This window comes from Capra hircus, chromosome 11 (assembly GCF_001704415.2).
Source record: "Capra hircus breed San Clemente chromosome 11, ASM170441v1, whole genome shotgun sequence".
Lineage (NCBI taxonomy): Eukaryota > Metazoa > Chordata > Mammalia > Artiodactyla > Bovidae > Capra > Capra hircus.
The window spans coordinates 92,069,992-92,095,384 of NC_030818.1; the positions used below are offsets into that span (position 1 = coordinate 92,069,992).

Consider the following 25,393-nt stretch of genomic DNA (forward strand, 5'->3'; position numbering starts at 1 on the left):
GCCCCCATCTCCCTCCTCTTTTTTAAAAGATATTTTCTCTATTTATTTAGCTGTGCCAGGTTTTAGTTGTGGCATGCAGGAGCTTTTAGTTGCAATTTGTGGGATCTAGTTCCCTGACCAGGGATTGAACCCCAGACCCCCAGCATTGGAAGCACCAAGTCTTAGCCACTGGACCACCAGGGAAGCCCCCATCTCCCTCCTCTTAATGTCCCCTCTGCCTCAGCCTCAGGGTCATGTCTCCAAAAATCTGGCCACTGAGGCTCAGTTTCTAATGTCCCAGTGATCCGTGGGGAACAGACAGTTTCTCTGCTGTAAGTGCAGAGTGTTAAGGAGAATTCTGGGAAAGGGCTGTCTCCAGGGACACCCAGGTATCCACTGGGATGCAGGCCGTCCTCTGGACAGAGGGCTTTCGAGGCTGCTCGTGCCCCCTGGACCAAGCCTGCACTCCTGGGCTGTGATCCCACGTCCTCTGGTTCCAGCCCCAGCCACTCACCTGCTCCGGCACCCTCCTGGCGACGTGTCATTCCCTCCTCGAGCTGCCTTCATTTGCCGCTGTCACGCCCTCCCTGCCTCTGTGCCTTTCCCTGTGCCATTCCCCCCGCCTGGGAGGCCCGTACCTTCTCGATCTCGCCCATCCAAATCCTGCTCTTCTCTCTGTCCTGTTCAGATGCCTCCTCCCCCAGGCAGCCTTCCCTGATTGGGCCCAAATGACACTCTTCCTGTCCCGCAAGCCCCGAGGCTCTGTCGTATTCTGGGTCCGAGATGTGGATTGAATTACCGCATCTTTGTCCTCCCCCCAGCACCACCTCCCTCCCTACCAGCATCTAGGCTATGACCTCTCTGGGGGTCCAGGCCTGGTCTGAAGGGCACTCACAAGCCTCGAACAAGTCACTTCTCCTCTCTCTTCGGCCTTGTCCTCATGTGGAGCAGGACGGGCAGGGTTTCTGCTGGCGGGGTCCCCGAGGAGTGACTGTATCCAAGTAGGGAACACTGGGACCAGTGCCCAGCTCTCGTGGCCTCTTAGTGAGTGGCACCCCATGTTATTATAGCTGTGCCCGTAGATGCCAGCATCCCTCTCCCCTGGGGACTTGACAGCCCCTGTCCAGTCCTGCCCCAGCCTCTGCCCCCTTATACAGTAGCCAGAGAGGCCTTTCTAAAGAGCAGCCTGGAATGTCTCCCTCCCGTGCGTCATCCCCTGGGTCAAACCTGAGAACCATCCCCGCCCGTGAGGCCCTCCCTGATCCCCTCTGCTGCTTCTCTCCCACCACCTCTGCCGTGGCCGCTGCTCCAACTGCCTGGGACTTATCGAGGAGGTCACTGAACACCCCAAGTGCCATCTCAGTTCAGGGCTTCTGCACAGGACGCTCCCTCTACCCAGCACACCCTCCCCCTCACTCCCTCCTTCTTCAGCTGGCTAATTGCTACTCACCCATAAGGCCCCAGCTTAAGTGCCCAGTCCTCCAGGAAGCCTTCCCTGACCACCTCCCCCTGTCTGGGTGAGGCAGCCCTTTTTTTTTTTTCAAGTTCCCACAGCTCTTAGTGCACACGCTGCATTGCACAGGCCTGTTTACCTGTGAGCTCCAAGAGACCAGATGCTGAGACTTGCTCCCTCCTGCAAAAGCCAGCACCTGGCACGGTGTCTGGCGCCGGAGTAGATGCTCAAAAAAAAAATTCTAGTGTCTGACTGAATGGATGGATGAGTCAATTTCTGCATCCCCCACACTGCAGGAAATGTCTGTAGAACAGATTTGAGTGGGAGGTTCCAGCAGGGCCTGGGAGAAGCCCCTGGGGTTTGGGCACTGGGCGGTGAACAGAGCGGACCCCCCATCCCCTCCTGTGGGTGGGTCAGCCTCCCCCCTTTCCACAGACCCCGGGGTCCCCCGGAGCCAGCTTCCAGATGCTCAGCCCAGGCTCACCCTTACCTCTTAGCTTTTCCATTTGCGCAGGCCGGCCAGATCCCCGCAGCCAGCGTCGCGGGCAGCCAGGCCAATTGCCCCGGCGTCTTCCTATTTTAGACATCTCTGCTGCCTCGGTCCCTTCTAATGTTTCCAGCCAGGCTGCGGGGGGAGGAAAAAGAGGTTACTGCTACTTTAAATGTACTGTATGAAGGCAAGGGCTGGAAAGGGGCCTGCGTGCAGGAATACCCAGTCATCTAGTTGGAAAAGCCGCCAGATGGAATACAAAAGGAGAAACCCAGACGCTCATGGAGACAGCCTCGGTTCATAAATCAGGTGGGGCCAGGGGCTGGGGGCCCATACGCCATGGAGCCGGACTCCCTCTTGGACCAAGACGACTCCTTCGGTAAGACCAGAGCCCCAGCAAAGTGGCAGAGTGCTGCTCAGGGAGGCTTTCTCTGTTTGCTGCGGGAATCCAGGAATGCGAGTTGAAGCGGGGAGGAAGATGGGCACTGCCTGGTGTGGGGACCTGTGGGTCATGGGTGCCAGGGGTTACGGGGCACAGAGCTGAAGGGTCCCCGGAGCCGGCGTTCCTTGGGACCAAGCATCGGTGGGGTTGGGGGAGGGAGCAGGAGTTTTCGGCCGCTTCTGTTTTGCTCCTGGACCAGAAGGAAAGGAAGGAAGTTTGCAGCCCCCTGCCTGTCTGCCTCACTCGCGGTCGTCCCCAGGCCTGCCGGCTGCGGTGGGGGATTTAATTAGTGAGATCCTGCAGATAAATATAGATGGACCAGGCAGAGGAACGCAGTCTGTAATTAAAGCCAGCCTGCAAGCATTCCCCGTTCTGCAGGGCCCCAGGGGCTGCCCCCGGGGAGCGCCCCTGCCGCAGCCTCCCTGCAAACCCTGGGCGGATTGTTGGGCGAAAGTTGCCTGGGACAGAGCCCTTGTCGGAAGCCGGTGGCGAGCAACTTGCACTTTTCCCAGTGGATCAGCCATGGCAGTTGCTGCAGGGGTCTAAGAACCGGATTGCTCAGCCCGGCCAGGCTGTGCACTTTTGGTTAGGATGCCGGGGGTGGGGGGTGTTGAGGGGGGCACTCTGGCCATCTCTGTGATGTGGGAAGATGGGAAGCAGGAGGGCCGGAGGGTGGCTGAGGGACTGAGGAGCGCTGGGCTGGGGGGACGTAGGTTTTAAGGCTCTGTAAGGAGGGGGCCCTGTTGGCCTCAGAGAGGAGAGCTAGTCAAGGGAGGCGTCGCTCCAGCTAGGATCAGCCTTTTGGGGACCTAGATCATCCTGGGCCTACGGTTCCTGCTAAGAAAACTGTGTGCTTCTCCCCCTGGACCCCCACCCCCACCCCAGCCAGGCCTGGCTGCAGGGCACAGATTCAAAGCCAAATTTCCTCCCTCCTGCCGGCTCCAGTTCTTTCCAAGGAGAGGGGCTCTTGCCACGTTTGGAGCTGCACCCCTCAGGGGAGCTTGGCGCCACCTAACCTAGCCTAGCCCGCGGACCTAGCATCTTTGGGAGGTCGGGTGGCCAGTGGATGCCTGCCAAGTGACCTCCACGTGCCAGGCTCTGTGTCAGGGTCAGGGGTGCAGGATGAGAGAACTCAAACCTAAGAAACAGTTTGTAATTAGTGAATGGAGAGAGGAAAGAGAGAGGGACGGAGCAAGGGAGGGAGAAAAGGGAGATGGCGCCTTGGCCCTGGAAGAGCTCCTGGCCTCCAATGGGAGACAAAGGATATGAGACTGGATTCTGAGTGATGAGTTCCTGGGGGGGAGGTGGGGGCAGACAGTCTGGAGTGTGGGACAGGCCTGCCTGTCTGCAGAGGTGTCCACCTGAACTTGGCAGGGGGACACCTAGATACTACCCCATGGAGGGCACAGACCCCTGTCTGGGGGACCAACCCAGAGCCAAGCAGGGCTCCAAATCCCTCTGTCTCCCTACCTGGAGCTCACTGGTGTCTCAGAAACCCACAGCCTCCACCTGCTGTCCCACAGGTTTGCTAGCAGCAGTCTTGGGGCAGGGTAAGTCTGGGGTCCCTGGAAATGGAGACTGCTTGCACCATAACTGAAGGGTCCATGCATCAGCTCCTTGTCTTCCCTTGTTGTGGGAGCCTGTGGTTGGCCTTCTGGAAGCTGGGCAGGCAGCAGAGAGGTGCCTGGGATCTGAGGGGAAAAGACAAGCGGACAGGGGACAGTTCCTCAAGAAAGTGATGAGCAGGAATGGAGGGGAGCCCAGGAAGTCCTTGGGAGTGGCCCCAAGCTGAAGGGAACATCCTGGCCAGGTCCTACAGTTATTCATCTAACAAATACTACTTTCATATCCTGAACTAAGTTTTGGGGTTGGAGAGACAAGTCAAACCTTGTCTCTGCCTTTGTGACACTCCCAGGCTAGTCTGGGAGAGAGGTAAAGCACTGAAGGGAAGGCCAAGGCCCCGTGGAATCCTTAACCCCACACTTGGAGTCCAGGAAGGCTTCCTGGAGGAGGTGACACCCCCCCCCGCCCCCCGCCAAAGAAGTGGATGACTCCTTCTTTTGTGAAACAATTTCTTCACCTGGCTTCTGAGATAGGCCACCCTCCTGATTTTCCCCCATCTATCTCCCAGTCTTTTTTTCTGGTTCCTTCTCTTGGACTCCTCACTCTCCTTGTTAACCACAAGGTCCCTTCAGCAAGGTTGATCTTTTCTGCCTCCCTCTGTGATCTGACTCTTCTGTCCTCATTCCCTGGCTCCATAGGCTCCAGTCACACTGCTCTGTCCCTCCTCACACTCACCAAACTAGTTAACGCCCTCAGGGCCTTTGCATATGCTATTCCCTTTGCCTGGACTACTTTCCCTCTCTTTCTTCTTTGAGGTAAGTTCCTCCTCCTCCTCCCAGGCTCCAGTGAAAGTCACTTCCTCAGAGACGCCCTGCTTAGATCACGTTACTCTGTCAAATTAGAGCCCACTCTGCTACCCTCTCTTGTCCTTTATAGGACCGGTTCCTAGTCACACATGGGCTTTCCTTACGGCTCAGCTGGTAAAGAATCTGCCTGCAATGCAGGAGACCCTGGTTCGATTCCTGGGAAGATCGAACTGGAGCAGGGAAAGGCTACCCGCTCCAGTGTTCTGGCCCGGAGAATGCCATGGACTGCATGGTCCATGGGGTTGCAAAGAGTCAGACACGACTGAGCGACTTTCACCTTCATTTTCAGTCCCCTAGTCGCCCATTATGGTACATGTATGAGTTTAACCTCTGTCCCCTACTCATCTCTAAGGGTCCTGATAGCTCTTATCCCCAGAGCATGGCGCTCTGCCTGGCCTGTAATGAGAATCCAACAAATGCTTGTGAACAAGTGAGTGAGCAGACGATTCGGTTGGCTCAGCCAAGGAGGTGAGAGAAGGCATTCCAAGCAGAGAGAACCTCGAGGGGTTCTCTGACACTTTGGGTGATGGTGCTGCTTCTTGACCGGGTGATGCCTGGTCAAGGTATGGTGAGTTGAGCTCCCTGGGGACGCAGGATGGGGACAGGGTGGGAAGAGGCACAGCTGGAGGAAGGGCTCTGGGCTGCCCTTCTCTTCTTCAAGCAGAGCAAGACTTTCTTCCATTTGGTGGATATCGTGAGCTCTGCATTCACCAGGTGCTCAGGGGCTGAGAGGAGTTTGGCTGCATCCCTAGCTGCTGACTCTGATGTTCTGGAGGCCTCGGCACGTTCAGGGTATCTTAGCAGACAGGGCTGAGTAGAGCCCCATGGGGTGTCCTGCGACACAGGACCTTAGAACAAGGTCCTTAGAACGATGTCCTTAGAACAAAGTCATTGAGGGCTCAGACCACAGCTGGGGCGAGTGGCACACACAGGAGCAGAGATCTCTTTTATACACAATCAGGGCAGGAAGGCAAGGGCTTAGAGCCTGCACACTAACCCTAGCAGAGCCCTTCATGGAGGTGGCTCAGTTTCCCCAAGTGTAAATTGGGGTGAGGACCAGACAAGATCTGACTGACTCCCTCTGGCAAGGGCCTTTCAGAGCTGCATGGAAAGGCCAACCTAGAGAAGCAAAGCACAGTACTTCCTTCTCGTGTCCTCTGATAGCCGAGGAAGGGGACGAGGGGATCACCCAGTCACTGACTTGACTCCCACTCAAGACCCTGAGATCCTCGCGGGCAGGCGCTGTGTCTTATTTGCTGCTGTCTCTCTAGGGTCCTGCACAGTGCCTGGCCCTGAGAAGGTGCTCCATATATGTTCACGGGATGAATGAATGAATGAGTGAATGAGCTGGATGCTGCCCTTAACTTGATCATGCCCTCAGGCCTCTTCCTCCTCTCTGGACTTCTGGTTCCTTAACTGCCCGATGAGGGTACTGTCCTCCACACCCCCGACTGTTCCATCTAAGAGTCTAATTCCGACTCAGCACTTGGCACCCTCTTGCCTCCCTGTGGCCTGAGCCACATCCATCCCGGGTGGCCTGGACTGAATCCTTGCTCCTTGTTCAAACTCAGCTTCTTTGTCCGACAAATGGACAGACTCAGCGCTGCCCTGCCTGTGTCCTGGGTTGACTGGGGTCTCCAGAGGGGTGACTGAGATGAAACCACAAGAGGCTGGACACCTGTTGGGGGGACTTTATGATTCATGGGTGAGGGAGCTGGGCTCAGACAGACGGTCAGGATAAAAGCTCAGGAAGGGGCTGGTTGCTCTGGCAACCCTGGGGGTGGAACAGACAGCTCAGAACCTTCAGTTTCTTCTGATGGTAACCGCCAAAGGACTTCAGCTCCAGCTGGGGGCCCTGCAAAGAGGCAGATGGAGGTGATTTTGTAATCTTCCAGGTATGGTAGGTACCATAACCAGTCCCATTTACTGAGCACCTACTGCATGCCATCCCCCCTCCCCAGGCAAGGTCCTTTAGGTACACTGCCTACTTGAATCCTCACAACAGTAGGCTGATATTACAGCTCCATTTTCCAGATGAGGAAACTGAGGCTCAGGGAAGGAATGTGACACCAAGACCTAAGAACAAGTTCAGTGATTTAACCCAGGTTGCCAGAGCCCGGGGGCTTCATTTTGCTGCACTTTCCAAGAGCCGTCTCTATGCCAAAGCTGCCACCTCAAATCCTGTCTACCCAGGAGTGTTTGTTCAGGGGAGGAGCGTGACAGGGCACGAGCCACCACCAAAGGCGTTGTCAGCTCAGCTGGGGACAGTGAGCGCAGGAGCGACTGTAACGGGACAGGGTCAGTCTAAAGAGAGGGCTATTTTGGGCTGGAAGCTGTCAGGGAGCTTGATGTCACCGCTCCCTGGCCCTTCCCCCGTGAGAGGGGGAAGCTGAAGATGTCATAGAAGACATGCCTCAGCTGCTAGCGAACAGAAAATAACCATAAAGCAGCAGCTACGTAGCTGGCCACGCGCCCCACATTCATCGTCTCGCTTCCCCTTCCCCTGACCCTGCGAGGCTGGTGTTGCCCTTCTCGTGTTCAAGATAAGGCAACGAGTTCAGAGAGGCTGAGTGACTCACCCAGAATCACACAGCGAGTGAGTGGCAGAGCTGAGAGTCCTGTGGGTTTGTCCCACGCAGAGCCCGTGCTCTGGAGCAGTACCCACTAGAACCTTCTCTGAGGCTTCTGTGTGGGTGGATCCTTGGGAAGATAGGAGCTGTTCAGACCTGCGTTCCACCTCTCATGGGCAAGGGAGGGCCTGGGGCCTCCTCCTGGTTCTGCCACTCAGCTCACTCAACAGCAAGCCTCAGTTTCCCCAGCTGTCTGCCCACCCAGACTCCCTGGGGTGGGGAAGGGAGGCCAACCCCGGATTCCTTCCATCTTGCTCTACGGCTCTGCTGTGGACTGCCTGACTGGGCCTCTGGGGATGAGGAAGGAACAGGAGAGGCTACATCCCCACTTGAGGTCCTTTCCCAGGTGAAGGAGTCAGGCCAGAGAGGCAGAGTGGGGATCCCACTTCCTGAGCTCTGGCTACGTGTCCAGCTCTGTGCTAAGAGTCCACATGCAATCACTGGCTCCTCACACAGGAAGGAATAGCCCCATTGCTCAGATGTGGCAATTGAGGTTTTGAAGAGCCCAAGGCCACAAGTTAGTGGAAGTACGCACAATTCAAACCCAGGCCTCCTAGATGCCTGTGCTTCTGCCCATTACTCTGGGCTGCCTCTCGGGTATCCTGGCCCTGGTCCTCAGCCCTTCTGGGCCTCTGAGCTTCTCCAGCTGGGCAGGTGGAAGAGGGGAGGAGCCCCCCTTCTTGCCCCAGAGGATGCTGGGAAGAGGCAAAATCAGGAAGAAGGGTCAATAAAAGAACAATGAGGCCGGACAGGGAGGGGCTTAAATCTTGGACGCCCCCACACCCCAGCAGCTGGCTTCACAAGAAGGCCAGGGGGAGTGGCCTAAGGAGGGTGGGAAGTGTCAGGCCGGCAAAGCAGAAGGAAGCTCAAAGAAGAGGAGCTGCTGTCTGCATGGCGAAGGGCTCCTGGTGGGAGAAGGAGGGAGAGGCTGACTCCGGGTTTTTAGGAAGCAAAGACATTTCACCCTGGGCCCCCCTCAGGGGCCTGGGCTTCCATCCTGCTGCACCTCCCCCAGGTCTGGGCCACGTGGCTCGTGCGAGAGGACCAGGGTGGTGCCCAGGTGGTGCCTTGTGGTACCCAGGTACAGATCCTCGTTGAATCACTCAGCAGCACGGACTGTTCCCCGAAGCTTCCCTCCCACCTGGTATATTATTTCCTGGCACATGTTAATTTCCATTTTATGGATGAAGAAACAGGCACAAAGAGGTGAGGTCACTAACCCAAGTGTCAGTCTTGTGAGTAATGGGCCCTAACTTATCCCCAGGCTGCTGGACCACGGTTCCGGGCCCCCCTTATACCGAGAAAGCTGGTGGGCTTTTTCCATGAGGCCCAGTGTATCCCAGCACCCTCACACTGGCTGTCCTCCTGAATGGACCACTGGGTGCTCTGAGAGCCCCCCCCACTTGGTTCCCACTGCCCAGCCCGTTCTTTCTACTGAGTGGGTATGCCCTGGGCTCCTGCCCCCACCCCAGGCCTTCAGAAGCTAGAGCTATGCTCCGCCCAGCTGGATTTCCTCCCAAGAGGTTATTTCAGAAGCCCTGGGAGACTAGAGCAGACAGAAAATGGCCCCACGTGGAAAGAGGCTCAGGAGAGGGTCTTTGGGGGTCCTCCTGCCCACCCCCTACTATATGGTACAGAGATGAGGGCCTCAGAGAGGAGGAACCAGAACCCCTCAAGGGCCATTCTACTTCCTAAGTGATCCTGAGCTCAGCCCTGACTCTCCACCTTCTGCCCCCTTCTCAGGCCATGCCCCATTTGGGACTCTGTTCCCCTCCTGGGGATCCCCATCTCCACCTGTCCCCCAAACTCATCCTCTGTGTGCAGCTAAAGGGCCATTCTCAGGCATCTGAAAGTCACACAGGGCACTCCACTGCAGCAGGAGAGTGTCTAGACTCATTACCGTGGTATCAAGGCCATCCACCATCTGACCCTTGGATGACACCTCTGCCCTAGTCTCCAGCACACCCCTCTTTCTCTCCACTCCCTCATGATCGATTCAGCTCCCTCTGTATGTGCCATCCCCCAGCCCCTCCCTCACCTTTGCACTTGCTGATGCCCCTTGCCTGGAACCCTAGTCTATCTCAACTCTTCCCACTACTTCTCCCCAATCTGGCCGCTCTTACTCAGCCTGAGGTCTCAGTCTGGGTGACCTGGGTGTCACCTCCTCCAGGAAGCCTTCCCTGACCATCTTGCTTGACCTCCCAGACACCCATGTGCTGACAGGATAGTACAGTGCCTTTGCTTCCCTGCCTGTCTTAACCTCTCAGCTGTGAGCTGCTCCACGCACCAGACTGAAAAGTTGGAGGCTGAGAGGGTGGCCTGAGAAAAGAGGGCAGGGTGGCCTGGTGTCTGGCCTGTGTGGCAGGAATGTTGCTGTCCACGCGGAGAGGGAGACTTGGGTGGAAGAGCAGATTCTGGGTGGGAGGGCGAGTGATGTTCCGGGCTTGCTGTATCTGAAGGGCCTGCAGGGCCATCCAGGGGTTTTCTGTAGAAGAGTCTGTGATGGTCTTTACAGATGTGACCTCCACAAAGGTGCCAGCTCTAGGGCGGAGGATGGCAGTGTCGGGGGCTTTCCCAGCTGCAACAGTACCACTCCCTTTCTTTAGGCTTTCTGAAATCTTCACTCACCTTCCCAGCCAAGGTGCTCCCACCTTCTCCAGGAAGCCAGCCCTGACCAACCTGGCTTAGATTGCTCTGTTCTTTCCTTGACTGTCCCCTCCTGGTCCTCTAGTCCCAGGACATCTCGCAGGCTATATCTTGGAAGTCTTCAAGGATTGGCCACACCCCCTTGTCTCTTGTAGACTTCACGTACCGCCCCCCGCCCCCCCAATAAGGATCGACACACAGAGACAACACCAGTGTGGCCAGGAGCCCCGCCCCCTCCCCTGGACGGAGTCAGGTTCCCCGCAGTCTCAGCCAGGCAGATTCTGGGAAAACCAAACAGAAGCCTAGAGAGCTTCAGGTCAGATTGACACAGGCGAGCAGTGGGGAGGCAGGCAAGGGGAGGGTACATTTCTGTCCAATCTGGAAGTGTCTGCCTGGATGGCTGGGTCTTCGCAACCCTGGGCCTGAGGCATTCCAGCCGGTGACCTACATCCCAGCGTACCTCTGTGCATGCGTGCGTGTGTGTCTGTGTGCATGTGTGTGTACATGCACAGGAACGCGTGTAGAGGACATGAGCACCTCGCCAATAGGATGGAGTGCCTGCCTCTCGGCTGGCTGTGAGGGAGCTTATGAGGCTGCGGGCCCCACACTCCCACCCTGGGGTGCCACAGACTCGGCACCAGAATGAGGGGGTGCTGGGTTCCAGAAAAGCCAGCTCAGGACACACAGTTCCTGAAATGGCTGGGTTGCCTGTCTCCCCCAGCCCCCACCCCACCTTTGCCCTGGGCTCTCTCTCTCCCTTGACCCAAATCTCAGATAAATGCCCTCCCTTGCCTTAGCTAATGTGGAATGTGAGGCATGGAGAACAGGGCAGTGGAGGGAGGGGACCCAGAGCACGGCGTGCGGCTGAACCAGGAGGTGGCCGGACAGGCCTGACGGAGGCACCATGCGTTCTGGCCTCCTGAAGCCCAGGCTGCCAAATTCAGAGTCTTACCCAGGAGCCCTCCGGGGCTGTCCCAGGTCCATCCCTGGTTTTCTTCCTGGTACCTGGTACCCCCTCTCCCCCACACCTGCCTGAGAAGGGAGAGTAGAGACCCTTCTGTCCTGGTGAGACTGTCCTTGACCAAGCGGCTGTATTAACTCCATGGCCTAGAAGCCAAGGCACCTAGGAGGGTGCCTGCTCAGAGACCCTTCAGTCTTTCCTTTGGCCGGCTCTATGGTGGACTGAGTCGGGGTAGCTATACCCTAGCATCTGGGGCTCTTTTCCCAGCCTGGGCCTCTGACTTGGAGACTATGGACAGCACCCGTCTCCTGCTGGGCCCACTTGCTCCAACCCTGCCCCACCGCACAGCATCCGACCCCCTCCCCCACCTGGCCTCATGCAGTTGCACAGACTCTGGGCTGAGGCTCCAGCTCCAGAAGCTTCACCAGCCCCCACCCCAGGCCCGCTCATGTTGGTGCCTCAGCTCTGACTCCTTCCCTCAGCTCCCTGTTGAGGACAGACGGCTCTGGGGTCTGCATCCCCCTCCCTCTGCCTGTCTGGGGACCCCCTGATCAGCCCCTCCATCAGCCCCCTTCTCCAACATCACATGTCACCCCCTCAGTGCCCCCAGCCTGCTCAGCTCCCTCAGGGCAGCTCCCTCGCCTCCTACACTGTCCTCCACACCATTCCCTGCTCCAGACTGCTCGACCAGGGCCACCAGGGGAGCCCTGAATGCGGGATGTCCTCCACGGGTGCTGGCTCGCTGCTCGTCTGGGCTGAGAGGCCCTGGTGGTGGGGGTGGGGGCGTTGCTCGGAGCGGGTGGCGCAGGGCAGGGTGGCTCGACTGGCAGCCTGTCTGAGTCAGATCCCTGACCCTTACCAGGCGGTATGTGGCTTCAGGAAAACTGCATAACTTCCGCCAGCTTCAGTTTTCCCTGTCTGTGAGATGGGCTGATTACGCCAGCCCTGTCTACAGGTTACAGGGAAGAGTAAATACTTAGAAAACAGCCCTTCGACACGTTCAGGCAGAGTTATCATTACTGGGTTTGTGAGTGTTTGGACCTTTCGCTACCCGCAGGCACGTGACCATCGTGCCCCTCCCCACCCACCACTCTGGTCCCGCCTCAGTCTTCTGTGCAGGCTCCTCTTCTTCCTCCTGTGGCCAAGCCGCCCAGACGCCCAACCACGACCCCTCCCAGCACAGTCCCCACCCCTTCCTCACATCTGCGGTCTCCATCTCCCCCCACCCCTGCCCACTTGTGGCCTGGTTCACGCCCCTACCCCCACCCCCATAGCCAGCCCCACCACGGGCCTCCTGCCTTAGCCTCTGCCTCCAGGCCCCAGCCCCCCAGAGCAAGGGACTCTCTGCAAAGTGCTCCCAGCACCCCTCATCTTCCTCTGCTCCCTGTCACGCGGGTGTCAACCTATCCCTGAGCCCCAGCACATTTTATGTTTGTTAAATGAATGACCTCATATAAGCCAAAAAGGGCTCTTCAGATCAGTGCAACACATGGCAGGTGTTAAAGAGCGTCAGAGCTCACTCTCCTGGGTGTCCCGTTGCCCCCAAGAAGCGGGAGGAGACATGGGCTGATTGCGGTCATCTGGAGGGTTCTAATCCCTCCGGGTTGGCATTGCACCGGCCTCACCCCTATGGATTTGGACCCAATTAGTCTAGAGGGGTTTGATTCCTGTATTGGGAAGATCCCGCAGAGGAGGGAACAGCTACCCACTCCAGTATTCTTGCCTGGAGAGTTCCATGGACAGAGGAACCTGACAGGCTACAGTTCATGGGGTTGGACGCAACTAAGCAACTTTCACTTACACTTTTTTCACTTTGTCTGTCTAGAGCAAGGCCTGGGCATTGGAGTATTTAAACTTTTCCCCTCCCTTCCTCCTCTCCTCCACCCTCCACCAGGTGATTCTAAGGGGCAACCACTGAGACTGGGGGAGGAAGGCGCCGGAGCCTGGGGGTCTTCTTTCTCTGCACATGGTTGCGTAGGTGCATGCTAAGCCACTTCAGTCATGTCCAGCTCTTTAGCAACCCCATGGACTGTAGCCTGCCAGGTTCTCTGTCCATGTGACTCCTCAGGCAAGAATACTGGAGTGGATTGCCATTTCCTCTTCCAGGGGATCTTCCCGGCCCAGGGATCGAAACTGCATCTCTTAAGTCTCCTGCATTGGCAGGCAGGTTCTTCACCATTAGTGCAGCCTGGGAAGCCCCTGCCCATGTTTACGTCTCTTAATTCCAGCTGGGCACTTCCTCTAGGCTAGCTCACCGTCAGGCCCTGGAGGTCCAGGAAGGCAGAAGGCTGAGTTCCTGGCATCAAGGAAGAGCTCAGGACAGGGGCCCAAAGCTACAGTGATGTCCCAGGGCAGGCAGGCTGGAGAGGCCAGCAGGGGAGAGGCTGAGCTTAAAGGTAACCAGGGATTGGCCTATGGAAGGAGGTAGTGAGCAGGCTGTGGATGAGTCAGTCCACTGGAGGCTTTTGAGCAATTCGATGAGGCTAGGCCCCCAAATCCAGATGAGAGGGGTAGGGGAGTAGCCTGGAGAGGTTCGGGGTCCAGGCTCAGGGGCTTGGTTTCATCCTACATCCCAGGGAGCCTGAATGGGTTCCAGCACAGGAAGGATGCAGTTGTGCTGTTTCCCTTGAATTTCGAAGAACCCAGACCACACCTCTGCTCCACTCCGTGCCCGCCCCTGAGCCAGCTCAGCTGAGTGTGGCTGACTGGCTACTCAGGAGGTCACAGCCCCAGTAGGAGAAGCCTAGTTCAGGGGTAAAGAAGCCTGCTTCAGTGGTAAAGAAGCTGCCTGCAATGCAGGAGACATAGGTTCAATCCCTGGGTCAGGAATATCCCCTGGAGAAGGAAATGGCAACCCACTTCAGTATTCTTGCCTGGGAAATCCCATGGACAGGGGAGCCTGGCTGGCTACAGTCCACGGGGTCGCAAGAGTCAGACACGACTTAGTGACTGAACAGCAACAACGACAAATCCTTTTCCAGGAGGAGAAGTGGGGGGTTGAGAAGCTGGGAAGAGCCCCCAGTGGGAGAGAGGCCAAGAAGGCCGGGAACCAAGAGTGCAGCAGCTCTCCTGGGGCCACCTAAAGAGGTCTCCCGGGTTTCCTAAGCAGGTCTACTTAGCCTCTGGTTTCCTAAACCTCCAGCTTCAGAGGTCTCCCTTCCCAAGGTCCTCAGCAGCCCAGTGTGAGCTCAGCTTTTAGGAAGAAGTCAGAGGACAATCTAATCCTGTTCTTCTTGGCCCCAAGAGTAGGTGGTTCTCCACCTGAGACTGGCCAGATTGGTGGGAACCTCGGCTAGGTAAATCAGCCAGAAAGGGAACAAGGGATGGGAGGGAGAGTACACAGCTTGTCGAGCTCTTGCTGGAAAACCTGCCCCCATCTTACAGAGGGGGAAACTGAGGCCCTGAGATGTTTCACAATTTGACCCTTGGTCACACTGCTAGGAAACAGCAGAGCAAGACTGGATCCCTGGTTCTGCTGGCTCAGAGGCCACTATGCCTCCCATTGTGAGTCTGCACTGAGTCCCAAGTTACCTAGTCCTGTGCCAGGAGGAGGCAGAAGGGAAGGGGCCTGGGGTCCCTATTCACCTGGCCCGCTCGTTGCATGTAAGTGTGTTTGTGTGTGTGAGTGTGTGCGTGTTAAGTCGCTTCAGTCGTCTTCGACTCTTTGCAACCCCATGGACTATAGCTGGCCAGGCTCCTCTGTCCATGGAATTCTCCAGGCCAGAATACTGGAATGGGTTGCCACGCCCTCCTCCAGGGGATCTTCCCAACCCAGGGATTGCACCCAGGTCTCATACATGTCCTGCACTGGCAGGCGGGTTCTTTACCACTAGCGCCACCTGGGAAGCCCCCACTCATTGCATAGATGCGCAAACTGAGGAGCGAAGCCGGCAGTGGCTGCCAATCAGGGAAGGGAGGAATTGGGATGAGGGAGTCAGAGCTGGCTAGTGGGAGGGGGCAGCATGGGGTGTAGGAGAAGCGGGGGGCTGGTGTAGGCAGCAGAGGAGGGTCCCGACAGGTGGGAGGGGCTGGAAAGAAATGAGATTTAGGGAAGTAGAGGTCAGCAGGGAGAACGCTCCAGCAACAGGAACAGACTGAGCAAGGGTTCAGAGATGGAAATGAGTGTCCGGAGTCGTCCAGCCTCAGCCTGGGGGTGTGACTGGCTGGAAGCCTGAGTCACAGCTGAGCACAGAGGGTGAGGAGGCTGTATCCTCAGGCGGGGTTTCTCAACCCAGCACTATCGATCTGTGGGGCCCGAGAACTCTTTGTCGTGGGGACCAACTTGTGTGTTGGCAGGTGTTTAGCAGCATCCCTGGCCTATACCCACCAGGTGCCAATAGCATATCCGCTCCCAACCCCCAGCCCATGTCATGACCACCAGAAATGTCTCCAGACATCGCAAAATGTTCCCTGCGGGATAAAATTGCCTCCAATTAAGAACCACTGTCCAGTAAGTTCTGGTGGCTCAGCTGGTGAAGAATCCGCCTGCAATGCAGGAGACTTGGGTTGGGAAGATCCCCTGGAGGATGGCACGGCAACCTGCTCCAGTATTCTCACCTGGAGAATCCGAATGGACAGAGGAAACTGGTGGGCTGCAGTCCATGGGCTCGCAAAGAGCTGAACACAACTGAGCGACTCAACACAGCCACACAGCACAGCCCCAGAGTAAGCAGGAGACGAGGAAGGGAAGGGACAGGGCCCAAAGCTGCTGTTGGAAATTGTCTGTCCTCCAGCCCAGCCACCAGCCTCTCACTGCCCTCTCCACGCCTCTCCCTTCCCCTGACCTGGGCTCCCGGAATGCCAGGAAAACCTCCATCAAGGTGGTGCAGGGCTGAGGGTCTAGCTGAGTGGTGGAACAAAAGAGCTTGTGTTTGGGGAAGAGAACTCCTCCCGCTCTCCCATCTCGGTGTGATCAGGCCACGAGGGGCTGCTAGGCTGGGCCAGGGGCTTGCCTGAGCTGGGATCTGGGTAGAAGGTGCTGGGTGGGGGAGGGGAAGCTGACCTGCGTGAGTTCTTGTTCACAAACAGGCCCTGAAATCAAAGCTTCCCAACCAGTGGAGATGGGATCGAAACTCATCCTGACCCTTGGTCCAGCGGGGGTGAAGGGGTCAAGGGCTGTCCTCCCGGGCGGGGGCCAGGCCAGGGCCGAACAGCCCAAAGCCTCTCCTCCCTTCTGTCCACGTGCTCTGTCTCTGAGGGAGCCCAGGATGCGGGGAGTGTGTGGAGGGAGGGCAGGGCTGGGAAGGGGACAAAGGATACGGGAGTGTGCACACATACCCTCAACTGTGAGCAGCCAGACGAGCTTCTAAAATGCATGTCTGGCCTCCCTATCTGGCCTGCTTCATCGCTCCACTGGCTCCCTGTGACCCTCCGGATCAAGGCTACAGCCCCTGGTCAGCCCTTCCAGGACACCAATCTCACCCCACCTCCCATGACTCCCAAATCCAGCTCTCTTCTGGGCCTGGAATGCCCATCTCCTGCCCACTGGCCGTGGCTTCCATGCTGCTCTACCTCCTATTCATGCATTGGTGCCCCTTTGGTCACCACAGCCTCCAGGAAGCCTTCCTAGCTCCAGCGACTGAGTGCCTGAGGGCACTGGCGGCATCTGTCACTCCAGGGTGCAGCTGACTCTGTGTGAAGTCAGGCCATTCCCCTGGAAGCCTCAGGCCCAGAACAGAAAGCTGGTGACTGGTGAGCATTTGTTGAAGGAAGGAGGGAGTAGGGGAGGGATGAAAAATAACATGTTTTTAGAAAAGCAAGAGAGGAAACGATGGGCAGAGCTGGGGTGAGAGAGGAGCAGCCTGTCCTTCTGGCCGATGTGTCAGGACGGACTGACCCCACGGGCCTCTGGGGAGAAGCCAGGAACATTTCTCTGAGCCGAGACTCCTGGAAAGCTTCCCCAAGGGGCAGGGGCTTGGGCACAGCCTGGCTTTGCTGAGGGTGCCTTTCCGATTTGTCCCTTGATGCTACCGCAAGGCAGGACAGGGGTTCAGGGGGTGGGGAGCTTGCAGGAGGGCATTTTGCAGCCCACCCAGCATTTTGGGTATCACCAGCCATCAGCAGATCCCAGATTCCTTGGTTATAACCTCAGAGCTGAGACACTGTCCAGGCCAGTGGTTTTCCAACTGTGTCTGAGAAGATGCCCAGAGGGTGCTGAACAGGAGAGACCCCAGTTGCCCTAACACAGCTCTGCCCAGAGCAGCTCGCTTTTACCTGGTGTAAAACGTGGGGTTTACCTGACTTTTTTTTTTCATTTGAAATGAAAGTTCTGTAGCTCAGGCAGTTCAGAAAGAACCCTCCTCCTTCTGGAGCAGATAAGACCAGGGAGGGCTTAGAGAGGAGTGCAATGACAGGGCCATGTCGATTTCCTGGCCCTTCCCACCGCAGAACCACAGGGCCCTCTGCTGAAAGCATAAACATATGAGTGAATGAACAGGAATCTGGAAGCAGGCTTTCTTTGGTAATGTGGGATGACAGCAAAGGACACTTGGTTTCTGGGGCAAGGGGTGGAGGGACGGGGAAGAGGAACTTCCCCAAAGCGGGAAGCAGAGCTGGGTGGCCCGTTACTGCAGACTTATTCCTCATGATACCAGCCTGCGTCTGGAGCTGTTCAAAGACACTGCACAGAGTTCTGGTTTTAGCCAGAGTGGCACTGGGTAAAGAATTGGAATCTCAAGGTTCAAGCCCCAGTGCCTCCACTTACTCACTGTGTTGACCTTGGCCAAATCAACCCTCTCTTGGGACTCAGTTTCTTCCTCAACAAAGTGCGACTCACAACACTCCCCTGCCCCCCTGTTCTGTGAGGGGTAAATGAGAGCATAGAGTCGAGGTTGAACAATTACTGGGGGGGGCTCAAACTCTTCCTTATCTGTGAACTTGAGGAAGTTCTCCATCCAAGGTCTGCATCCCACCTATGCCCTTTACTAGCTGGGCGACTTGGGGCAAATTTTGTAGCCTCTGTGTCTTAGCTTTCCCATCCATAAATAGGAATCAGAGTAGCACCTGCCTGCCTCACGGGATATAATGAGTTAATACGTGTAAAGCACCAAGAATAGGGCTGCCTAAGGGTTTGTTATCAATATTTGTGCTCAAGTAACAGCAGAGATCTTGCAGAGGAGAGATCCCAGAAATGGAATACCAGAATGAAGAAGATAATGAATGGATGAGAGGAAAATCTGGGTTCTCCCAGGGAAAGCCTTGTGGTCCTAATCCAGCCCAGCCCTCACCCACCGGTGGTGTCTTCCAATGGTTCCTCTTATCTGGGAGCCCCCCTACTCCTCCCTCTCTCTGACCCCCTCTCTCTGGGCCTCTCCCTGCATTTTTCTGCAAGCAGGCAGCGGTAGATTCCATTTCGCCCCTAGATGACTTTGGGTGATAAAGAAGTAACTTCAGCCTCCTTGAATCGAATCTTCTCTCCAGAACGTGTAACAAAGCTGGAAATTGGAATTGCCCTGGAGCTGATTATTCTAGGAGGGCACCTCCTGGCATTAAAACTAAATTAGATCAAGGTACCTCTGTTATTAGCAAAATAATTCCCTGCGATTAGAGAATGCAGCTATGAATCCTGATGGCAGATGAACTTCAGGTGACTTACTTGAGACAAATACGTGTGCAAAAATCACAGGCTTATCTAATCGCTTCTCCATAGCGTCGCAGTTGGGTAATTATACTAATGGCTATAAGAAATCACCTTTTGCGGTCTGGGATTGGGAGGGCTGGAGACAGAAGCATGTGTGATGGATATTACATGCTCCAAGCTGGAGAGGTTGGGAGTCACACTTGGTTCCAAAACTGGTCCTTTCTGGGGAGCTGGTTTGGCTCCTTGTCAATTGGAAAACACTCAGGAAGGCAGTGGCTTCATTGTCCGCCTCTTTTCAGGTCATCTTCATATGAGAAATTGAATTTATCTAAGTTCCACTGGTGGGCATAATAATTCCAAGAAGCAATTTAAACGATGAAAACTCAGGACTTCTGTGTTAATTCGACTCACACATGTGCATTGGTGCCCTGGCATGACCTAGGCACGGAGTGTCTGGCGTTTTCTGAACACAATCTCTTGTCCTATTAGCCACTTATGAGGGGCAGTATTGTCCCTATTTTAGAGACAAAGGAACAGAAGCTCAGAGACAAGCAATGATGTACCAGAGGTGCTACTGCTATTAACCAGAGGAGATGACCACTCCCTTCCACCCAGAGGGGTCTGAGGACTTTCTGGAAGTGTGGACACGGTACACAGGGGAGGGAATTGTAGGCAGAGAAACAGTTGATCAAAACCCCCAGAGGTGGGAGATTAAGGAGGGCGGGGGCGGGTGTGTTCAAGGCTGGGAGATGGGGTTGGGAGAATCACTGAAGATCAGACAAAAGAGGGTCCCAAATGACCAGCTGATGGTTGGACAATGGGGAGCCACAGCAGGTGTTTGAGCAAGGGTGGGATAAAGTGGACTCTGAGAAGTACCTGGGCCACAGCTTGGGGGACCCCTCCATGAGCCGCTGGTAGAGAGGGGGTCAGAAGGGGATGAGGTAAATAACAGATAATGTTTTAGTATATCACAAATACAGCATAGGACACAGACTAAAAAATTATTCACTGTTTATTTGAAAGTCACATTTAATTGACTGTTTTTTAGTTCATCTGGCAATCCTATCCCCAGCTAGGTTCTGGGCACCAGATATTTCCTCTTCCTAGCATGACTTTCCCCACTGGACACGCAGCCTGGCGAACTCCTATGCACCCTTTGAGGCCCTGCGTTCCCAATGACTGCTGCGGCAACATTTATCAGACACTATTATCATTACTTTCTTATGTCATTGTTCTAATATCTGTCTTTCCTCTCAGCAGCCAGCCTTACTTCTGACTGCATAAGAAAAAAAAAAAAAAGGCCAAGACTCTGTCTAGATCCTGACACTCTCCCCACCCCTAATTGCTTCCAATCTCCACTTCTGTCTCAGGAGGAGTTGGCCTCCGCTCTCAAGACCCTCCTTGTTCCCTAGAGTATGGGTCACCTTTCTCACTGGTGGCTTCAAAGTCACATTCTCTTCCGGGTCATTCCCACCAGCCGGGACACACAGCAAGTTCTCCTAGGCACAGGGTGGGTTCCCCAGGCAGCAGGCTCTGAGACATATTAGGGTGTAGCAGGTCCAGCAGGGCCTGCTGGTGGAAGGGCCTAAGCAGGGCAGGAGAGGGAGAAGTTGAGTGGCTACACAGTCTGAGAGCAGATCTCAGCACCCCCCATGGAGGGCTGGGAAGGCCCTGGAGCAGGGCTGGCCTTCCAGAACTGTCCTGAGTAGTGTCAGGGGGCTGGGAGTTTATGTACCTGGGGTGACTGGCCACCAGACAGGAAGGAAGGGCACCTGGGAAGGGGCATCACCTCCAGGTGGCGGCTCATTTCAGCAGAGGCCACCCCCAAAGAGGGCCCCCTTGCAGCAGCCTCGTTACACCTGGGGGAGTGAGGCCTCTCTTCTCAAAGAGGGGTGTGTTGCAAATCATAGCATCCACCCCCACCCAACCCAAACTGTTCCTCTTTGCAGTCACCCTATCTCTTGTCTTCCCTCTGAAGAGCTATCTACCCCGTTCCTCACTCTCAGTCAATCCTCCTCTGACTATGCTCTTCGCAGCCTCCAGGCTGCGCCCTTTAAATCTACCTTTCTCCTCCAGATGGAGGGATGTTTGTAAAATTCAAGCATTGATGGTGAAGGACAGGGAAGCCCAGCGTGCTTCAGTCCATGAGGTCACAAAGAGTTGGACACAATTGAGCGACTAAACAACTTCTACTTAAGACCTCCCAGGAGCTGCCTGAAGTCACTGCTTCTGGGTGTGGTGCTCGGGGACCCCCGACCCAGCTCTGCCCCCTTTCCTGCCCACCTGCAAGCTGCTTGATCAGAACCCCTGGCTCGCTGGGCCAGGCCGGCTCAGATGGCCATGCTTTGGCAGAAGCTGTTTCCTTTCCCCCTGGTTAACTTCTCTCTCTGCTCCGTCAAGACACTCTCAGAAGTCATCTCCTTGGAAGACTTTTCCCTGGCCTCCCTTCTGGCCCATGAGGCTGGCATCAGGGTCCTGACAATCACTCATCTGCCTCAGTCATGAGCACGTGGGCTCAGCACCCAGGGGTGCTCCCCAGGCCCAGGCAGTGTTGCTGCCTGTCTCTTCCTCTGCACAAGACAGCAGCCCACTATTCTGTTGATCTGTGCCCTCAGCACCAAGCCCAGAGCCAGGCACAGAGGGAGACCAAGTCACATGGACTCTGGCACCCAGGGAGTCTGAGATCTGCAGGGGTGACTGTGAGGAAACTGACAGAATCAGAGGCAGAATCAGAGCATTGGGGGCTGATTAGACTCAGGCAGGGCTGCACCCACCCCACTCCCCAGACAGGCTTGTCCTGGGACCCAGAGCTCCTCCTGTTCAGTGTAATCCAGTGTCTGACTGCAGCTGCATTCTCTCTGCGTATTTGATTTGCAAACACCTCTGAGCTTGAAGCGAGGTTTGCACGTTTTACTATTAATCTTCCGTGACCCTCAGGGCCCTGCACACACTGGATCAGAGCTTTCCTCTGCTCTCTTCTGTCCCTCTCCATTCATGTCATCCTTGCCCTGGGGGTGCCTGTGGACCTGGGTGTGCATTCTAGTGATACCTCAGTCTCTGTGGTTTTGAGTCTCACTTCCATCACTGAGTGAAGCCCCATCACCCCAGAAGGAAATTGTCATCGGTCAGTTTGCTCAGCTATAAAGTGGTGGTGTGGCCTCCTGGGCTCTGTCTGTTCAGTGTGCTTTGCGACCCTTTGGAGGTGTAGCCTGCCAGGCTCCTCTGTCCGTGGGATTTGTCAGGCAAGAATAATAGAGCAGATTGCCATTTCCTCCTCCAGGAGATCTCCCCAACCCAGGGGTCGAACCCGCATCTCTTATGTCTCCTGCATTGCAAGTGGATTCTTTACCACTGAGCCATGAGCGAAGCCTATGGAGATTTGGAGCCAGACGGACACGAGTTCAAGGACAGGCGTTGTATTTCCATGCTGTGTGATGTTCTGCCAGTCGCTGAACCTCTCTGAGCATCCTCAGAGGTGGTTGTACTCCCACTTGTGTGCATATCAGTGTGCAGAGGTGTAGAAACTGCTGACAATGAACAGTGCCCAACAAGGATAAACAGAGTCCAGCGCTGGAGGTGCACAAGCAGACTTGGGTTCACTCATTCATTCAACAGACACTCATGGAGCACCTGCTATGTGCCAGGGCCTTTGCTAGAGGTGGGGAGTGAGTGAAGGTTGCTCAGTCGTGTCCGACTCTGTGACCCCATGGACTATACAGTCCATGGAATTCTCCAGCCCAGAATACTGGAGTGGGTAGCCTATTCCTTCTCCAGTGGATCTTCCCGACCCAGGAATGTAAGTGGGGTCTCTTGCACTGCAGGCGGTTCTTTATCAGCTGAGCTACGGAGGGATACAATAATGAATAAGCCTAGGTGTGATCCCTGTGATCAGGGACATCGGCCCTGGGAGGGCGATACACTCATCCAGTGGTCACATAATGGAGGTACAGTCACCAAATGCAATAAGCACCATGAAGGACAGTGACCTGTGCCACGGAAGTATAGTGTGCAGAGCCTGAAAAGGCTCGCCTGAGGCTGGGGAACCAAGGCTGCCTTGGGAAGAAATAACTGAGGCCAGGATGGGAGGAGACAGAGGAAAGTGGTCCACAGCGGGGAGCCTTGGGTGTATAAAGGCTGCATAATGGGAAGGAACATCACATATTTGGGGACTCAGAAGCCAACTGGGGGGCTAAAGGCAGAGAGGGAGAGGGGAGACAGCAAAGAGGGAGATAGAGGAATGAGCAGGGCCCGACCACCCAGGGCCTGGTAGGCCACGTGAAGGCATCACAAAATCACTGAAAGCTTCTAAGCAGAGGTGGGATGGTGGTGGATAGGATTGGATCTGAGCTTTAAAAACCTCAGAGGACGGACCTGTAGGGAGGGGACAATGAGGAGAGGGCCCAGGTGGAGGAAGAAACCAGTTCAGTTCTTTCCAAAGCTCAGGCAAGAGATGATAGCCAGTACCTGAACTAGCCTGGAAATAACCATTTGGGAATCACCAGCACAAGCACAGCAGTTGAAGCCAGGGGCCTGGATGCAGCTGAAATCGCCCGTGAAAGAGAGTCTGGAAGGATGAGAGGGAAGCAGACAATCTCCAACGGCAGTTTTTGTAGCCTAGTAACGTGAGGCAGCCAAGGAGAGGAAGACAGGACCAAAGAGTTAGGAGAGAAGCTGGAGAGGACGGGCAGATGGAAGGGACCAGAGGGTGAAGTCTGGCCAAGAGATCAGGTGAGATCAAGATCGTGTCCTTCGGAGTCACCATCAAGGAGGTCATCAGTGACCTCCCTGAGAAGCACCAGGACGGCAGACCTTGAGCCAGATGGGATTCCTGCCTCATGTGGCCATTTTCATGGGACTAAGCGCCAACAACGGCCAATGTCCATGTCATCAGGATAACATGATATTGTCTAGTGTGATCTGCATCAAAAAGGATCGGCTCATTAGTTCAGAAAATCTCATCTGAACCCATGAAATGCACAGCATTGCTCTTTTCCGGTGACCACATAGTCCTGTTGACTTCATGTATTTGTTTGCTTGTATGACATGTAACACTGGCCAACTCGTCTTCTGGAGTCTGGACTATAAGCAATCTGCCAGCCTGTACTTTGCCTTGATGGAAGCGCCCGACAAGTGGACATATGTGGGTTTTGCATACAGAGTAAAGACACATTTGGTAAATCGCCTTAGACGCGTCCCTGGGGAAGGTGCTACAGGCTCCGTCGCCCCTACAGATGGAAGCTGGCAAGGAAAAGACAGGTCCAGATTGGGATCCCTGGGCTACGTGCGAAAACAGATTGGAGGGGGTCGGAGTGGATGTGGGGGGCCAGGGAGGGGGGTGTGGTTCTGAAATGCTGCACAGACCCATACCCAGAGGTAGGACAAAGGATAGGAGGAAGGACCACGCAAAGCACTGACTCAGAGCGTACATCTGACTCTTCCATCTTCTGGGTCAGCCTCCAGGTGGATGTTTTTGTTCAGAACTGGAAAACATCACCCAGGTATTTCTTTTACCAGCTCCTCACTTTCCTAGGAACCAAACGGTCCCTTCCACTCTCCCCTCCAAACATCTCCTTCTTGGTCAATATTCCCATAATCACTACCTGTTCCAAAATTGGGGCCATGCATGTGGCCTCTATTACCTTGGTCAGTTTTAAATGAAATCAACCCTGAATATTCACTGGAAGCACTGATGCTGAAGCTGAAGCTCCAATACTTCAGCCACCTGATGCAAAGAGCCGACTTATTGGAAAAGACTCTGGATGCTGGGAAAGATTGAGGGCAGGAGGAGAAGGGGGAGCAGCAAAGGATGAGATGGTCAAATAGCATCACCAACTCAATGGACAGGAGTTTGAGCAAACTCGGTGAGATAGTAGAGGAAAGCGGAGCCTTGTGTGTTGCAGTCCTTGGGGTTACAAAGAGCTGGACACGGCTGAGCAAGTGAACAACAACATCTCACTGAATCTTTGCAAGAACCTCTTGCAATAAGCCCTAGTCCTATCCTGGTTGTGCAGAAACTGAGCTCAGAGTGATGTAATAACCTACCTTTGCTCACACAGCTGGCAAATGGCTCAGCCTGGATGTGAACCCTCTCTCTCTGACCCCAAAAGTCACAAAACCTCCAAGGACACTCCATGGAGACCAGTCAATCTATAATATTGGGATTGCTTTCCTTCTGATAGTTTAGCACGACCTCTTTTATTTCTGAGTATCTGGATCCACTTACCCCTGATAACATTCAACAGATGTTTCTGAGCCTGGGTGGGAGGGCTGCAGTGGTCGCTTAGACAGGAATAATAACCCTGAGGAGTTCACACTCAGCTGAAGGAGATGGATCCATACACAGAAGCAACAATCCACAATGTGATTAACAAGGATAGTGGGGTGCGTGGGTGGGTGGGTGTGTGCGTGGCCTGGGAACCCTCTGCCTGAGAGCCCTGAAATGCCCAGAACTGGATTGTAATAGGAGAAACAGACCTTGTCCCAGCAGAGATGGGGGAGGACTGGGCGTTCCAGGAACAGTGAACAGTTTATGAAGGCATGTCAGAGGTTGGGGGTTCGGGAGACCTGATTGCATGGTGATACTTGAGTGAAGGAGTCTCAGCTGGCTGGAGCTAGGGTGTGAAGGGCCCCGCTGGAGACCGGGGGGCAGGCTATTCATGTTCTTAAGCTTTACTGAGCACGTCACCATGAGTTAGCCTTGTGCTGAGCACTTCACAGACATGATGACCATGTCACTTAAATAAGGAAACTGAAGTCCACAGCCAGAGTGGATTTTGTATTTTAT

At 55.3% G+C, this 25,393-nt stretch overlaps 1 protein-coding gene across 2 annotated transcripts in view; it reads left to right on the forward strand.

Annotated features, from left to right (window-relative positions):
* DAB2IP (DAB2 interacting protein) overlaps positions 1,787-25,393 on the forward strand; it is a 210,102-nt gene continuing 186,495 nt past the window's right edge. The window contains exon 1 of one of the 2 annotated variants that reach the window (XM_018055714.1): positions 1,787-2,301. In XM_018055714.1, the coding sequence (XP_017911203.1) occupies positions 2,262-2,301 (40 nt within the window). In that variant the 5' untranslated portion in view covers positions 1,787-2,261. The remainder of the gene's footprint in view (positions 2,302-25,393) is intronic. The other variant, XM_018055711.1, reaches the window with a different exon arrangement.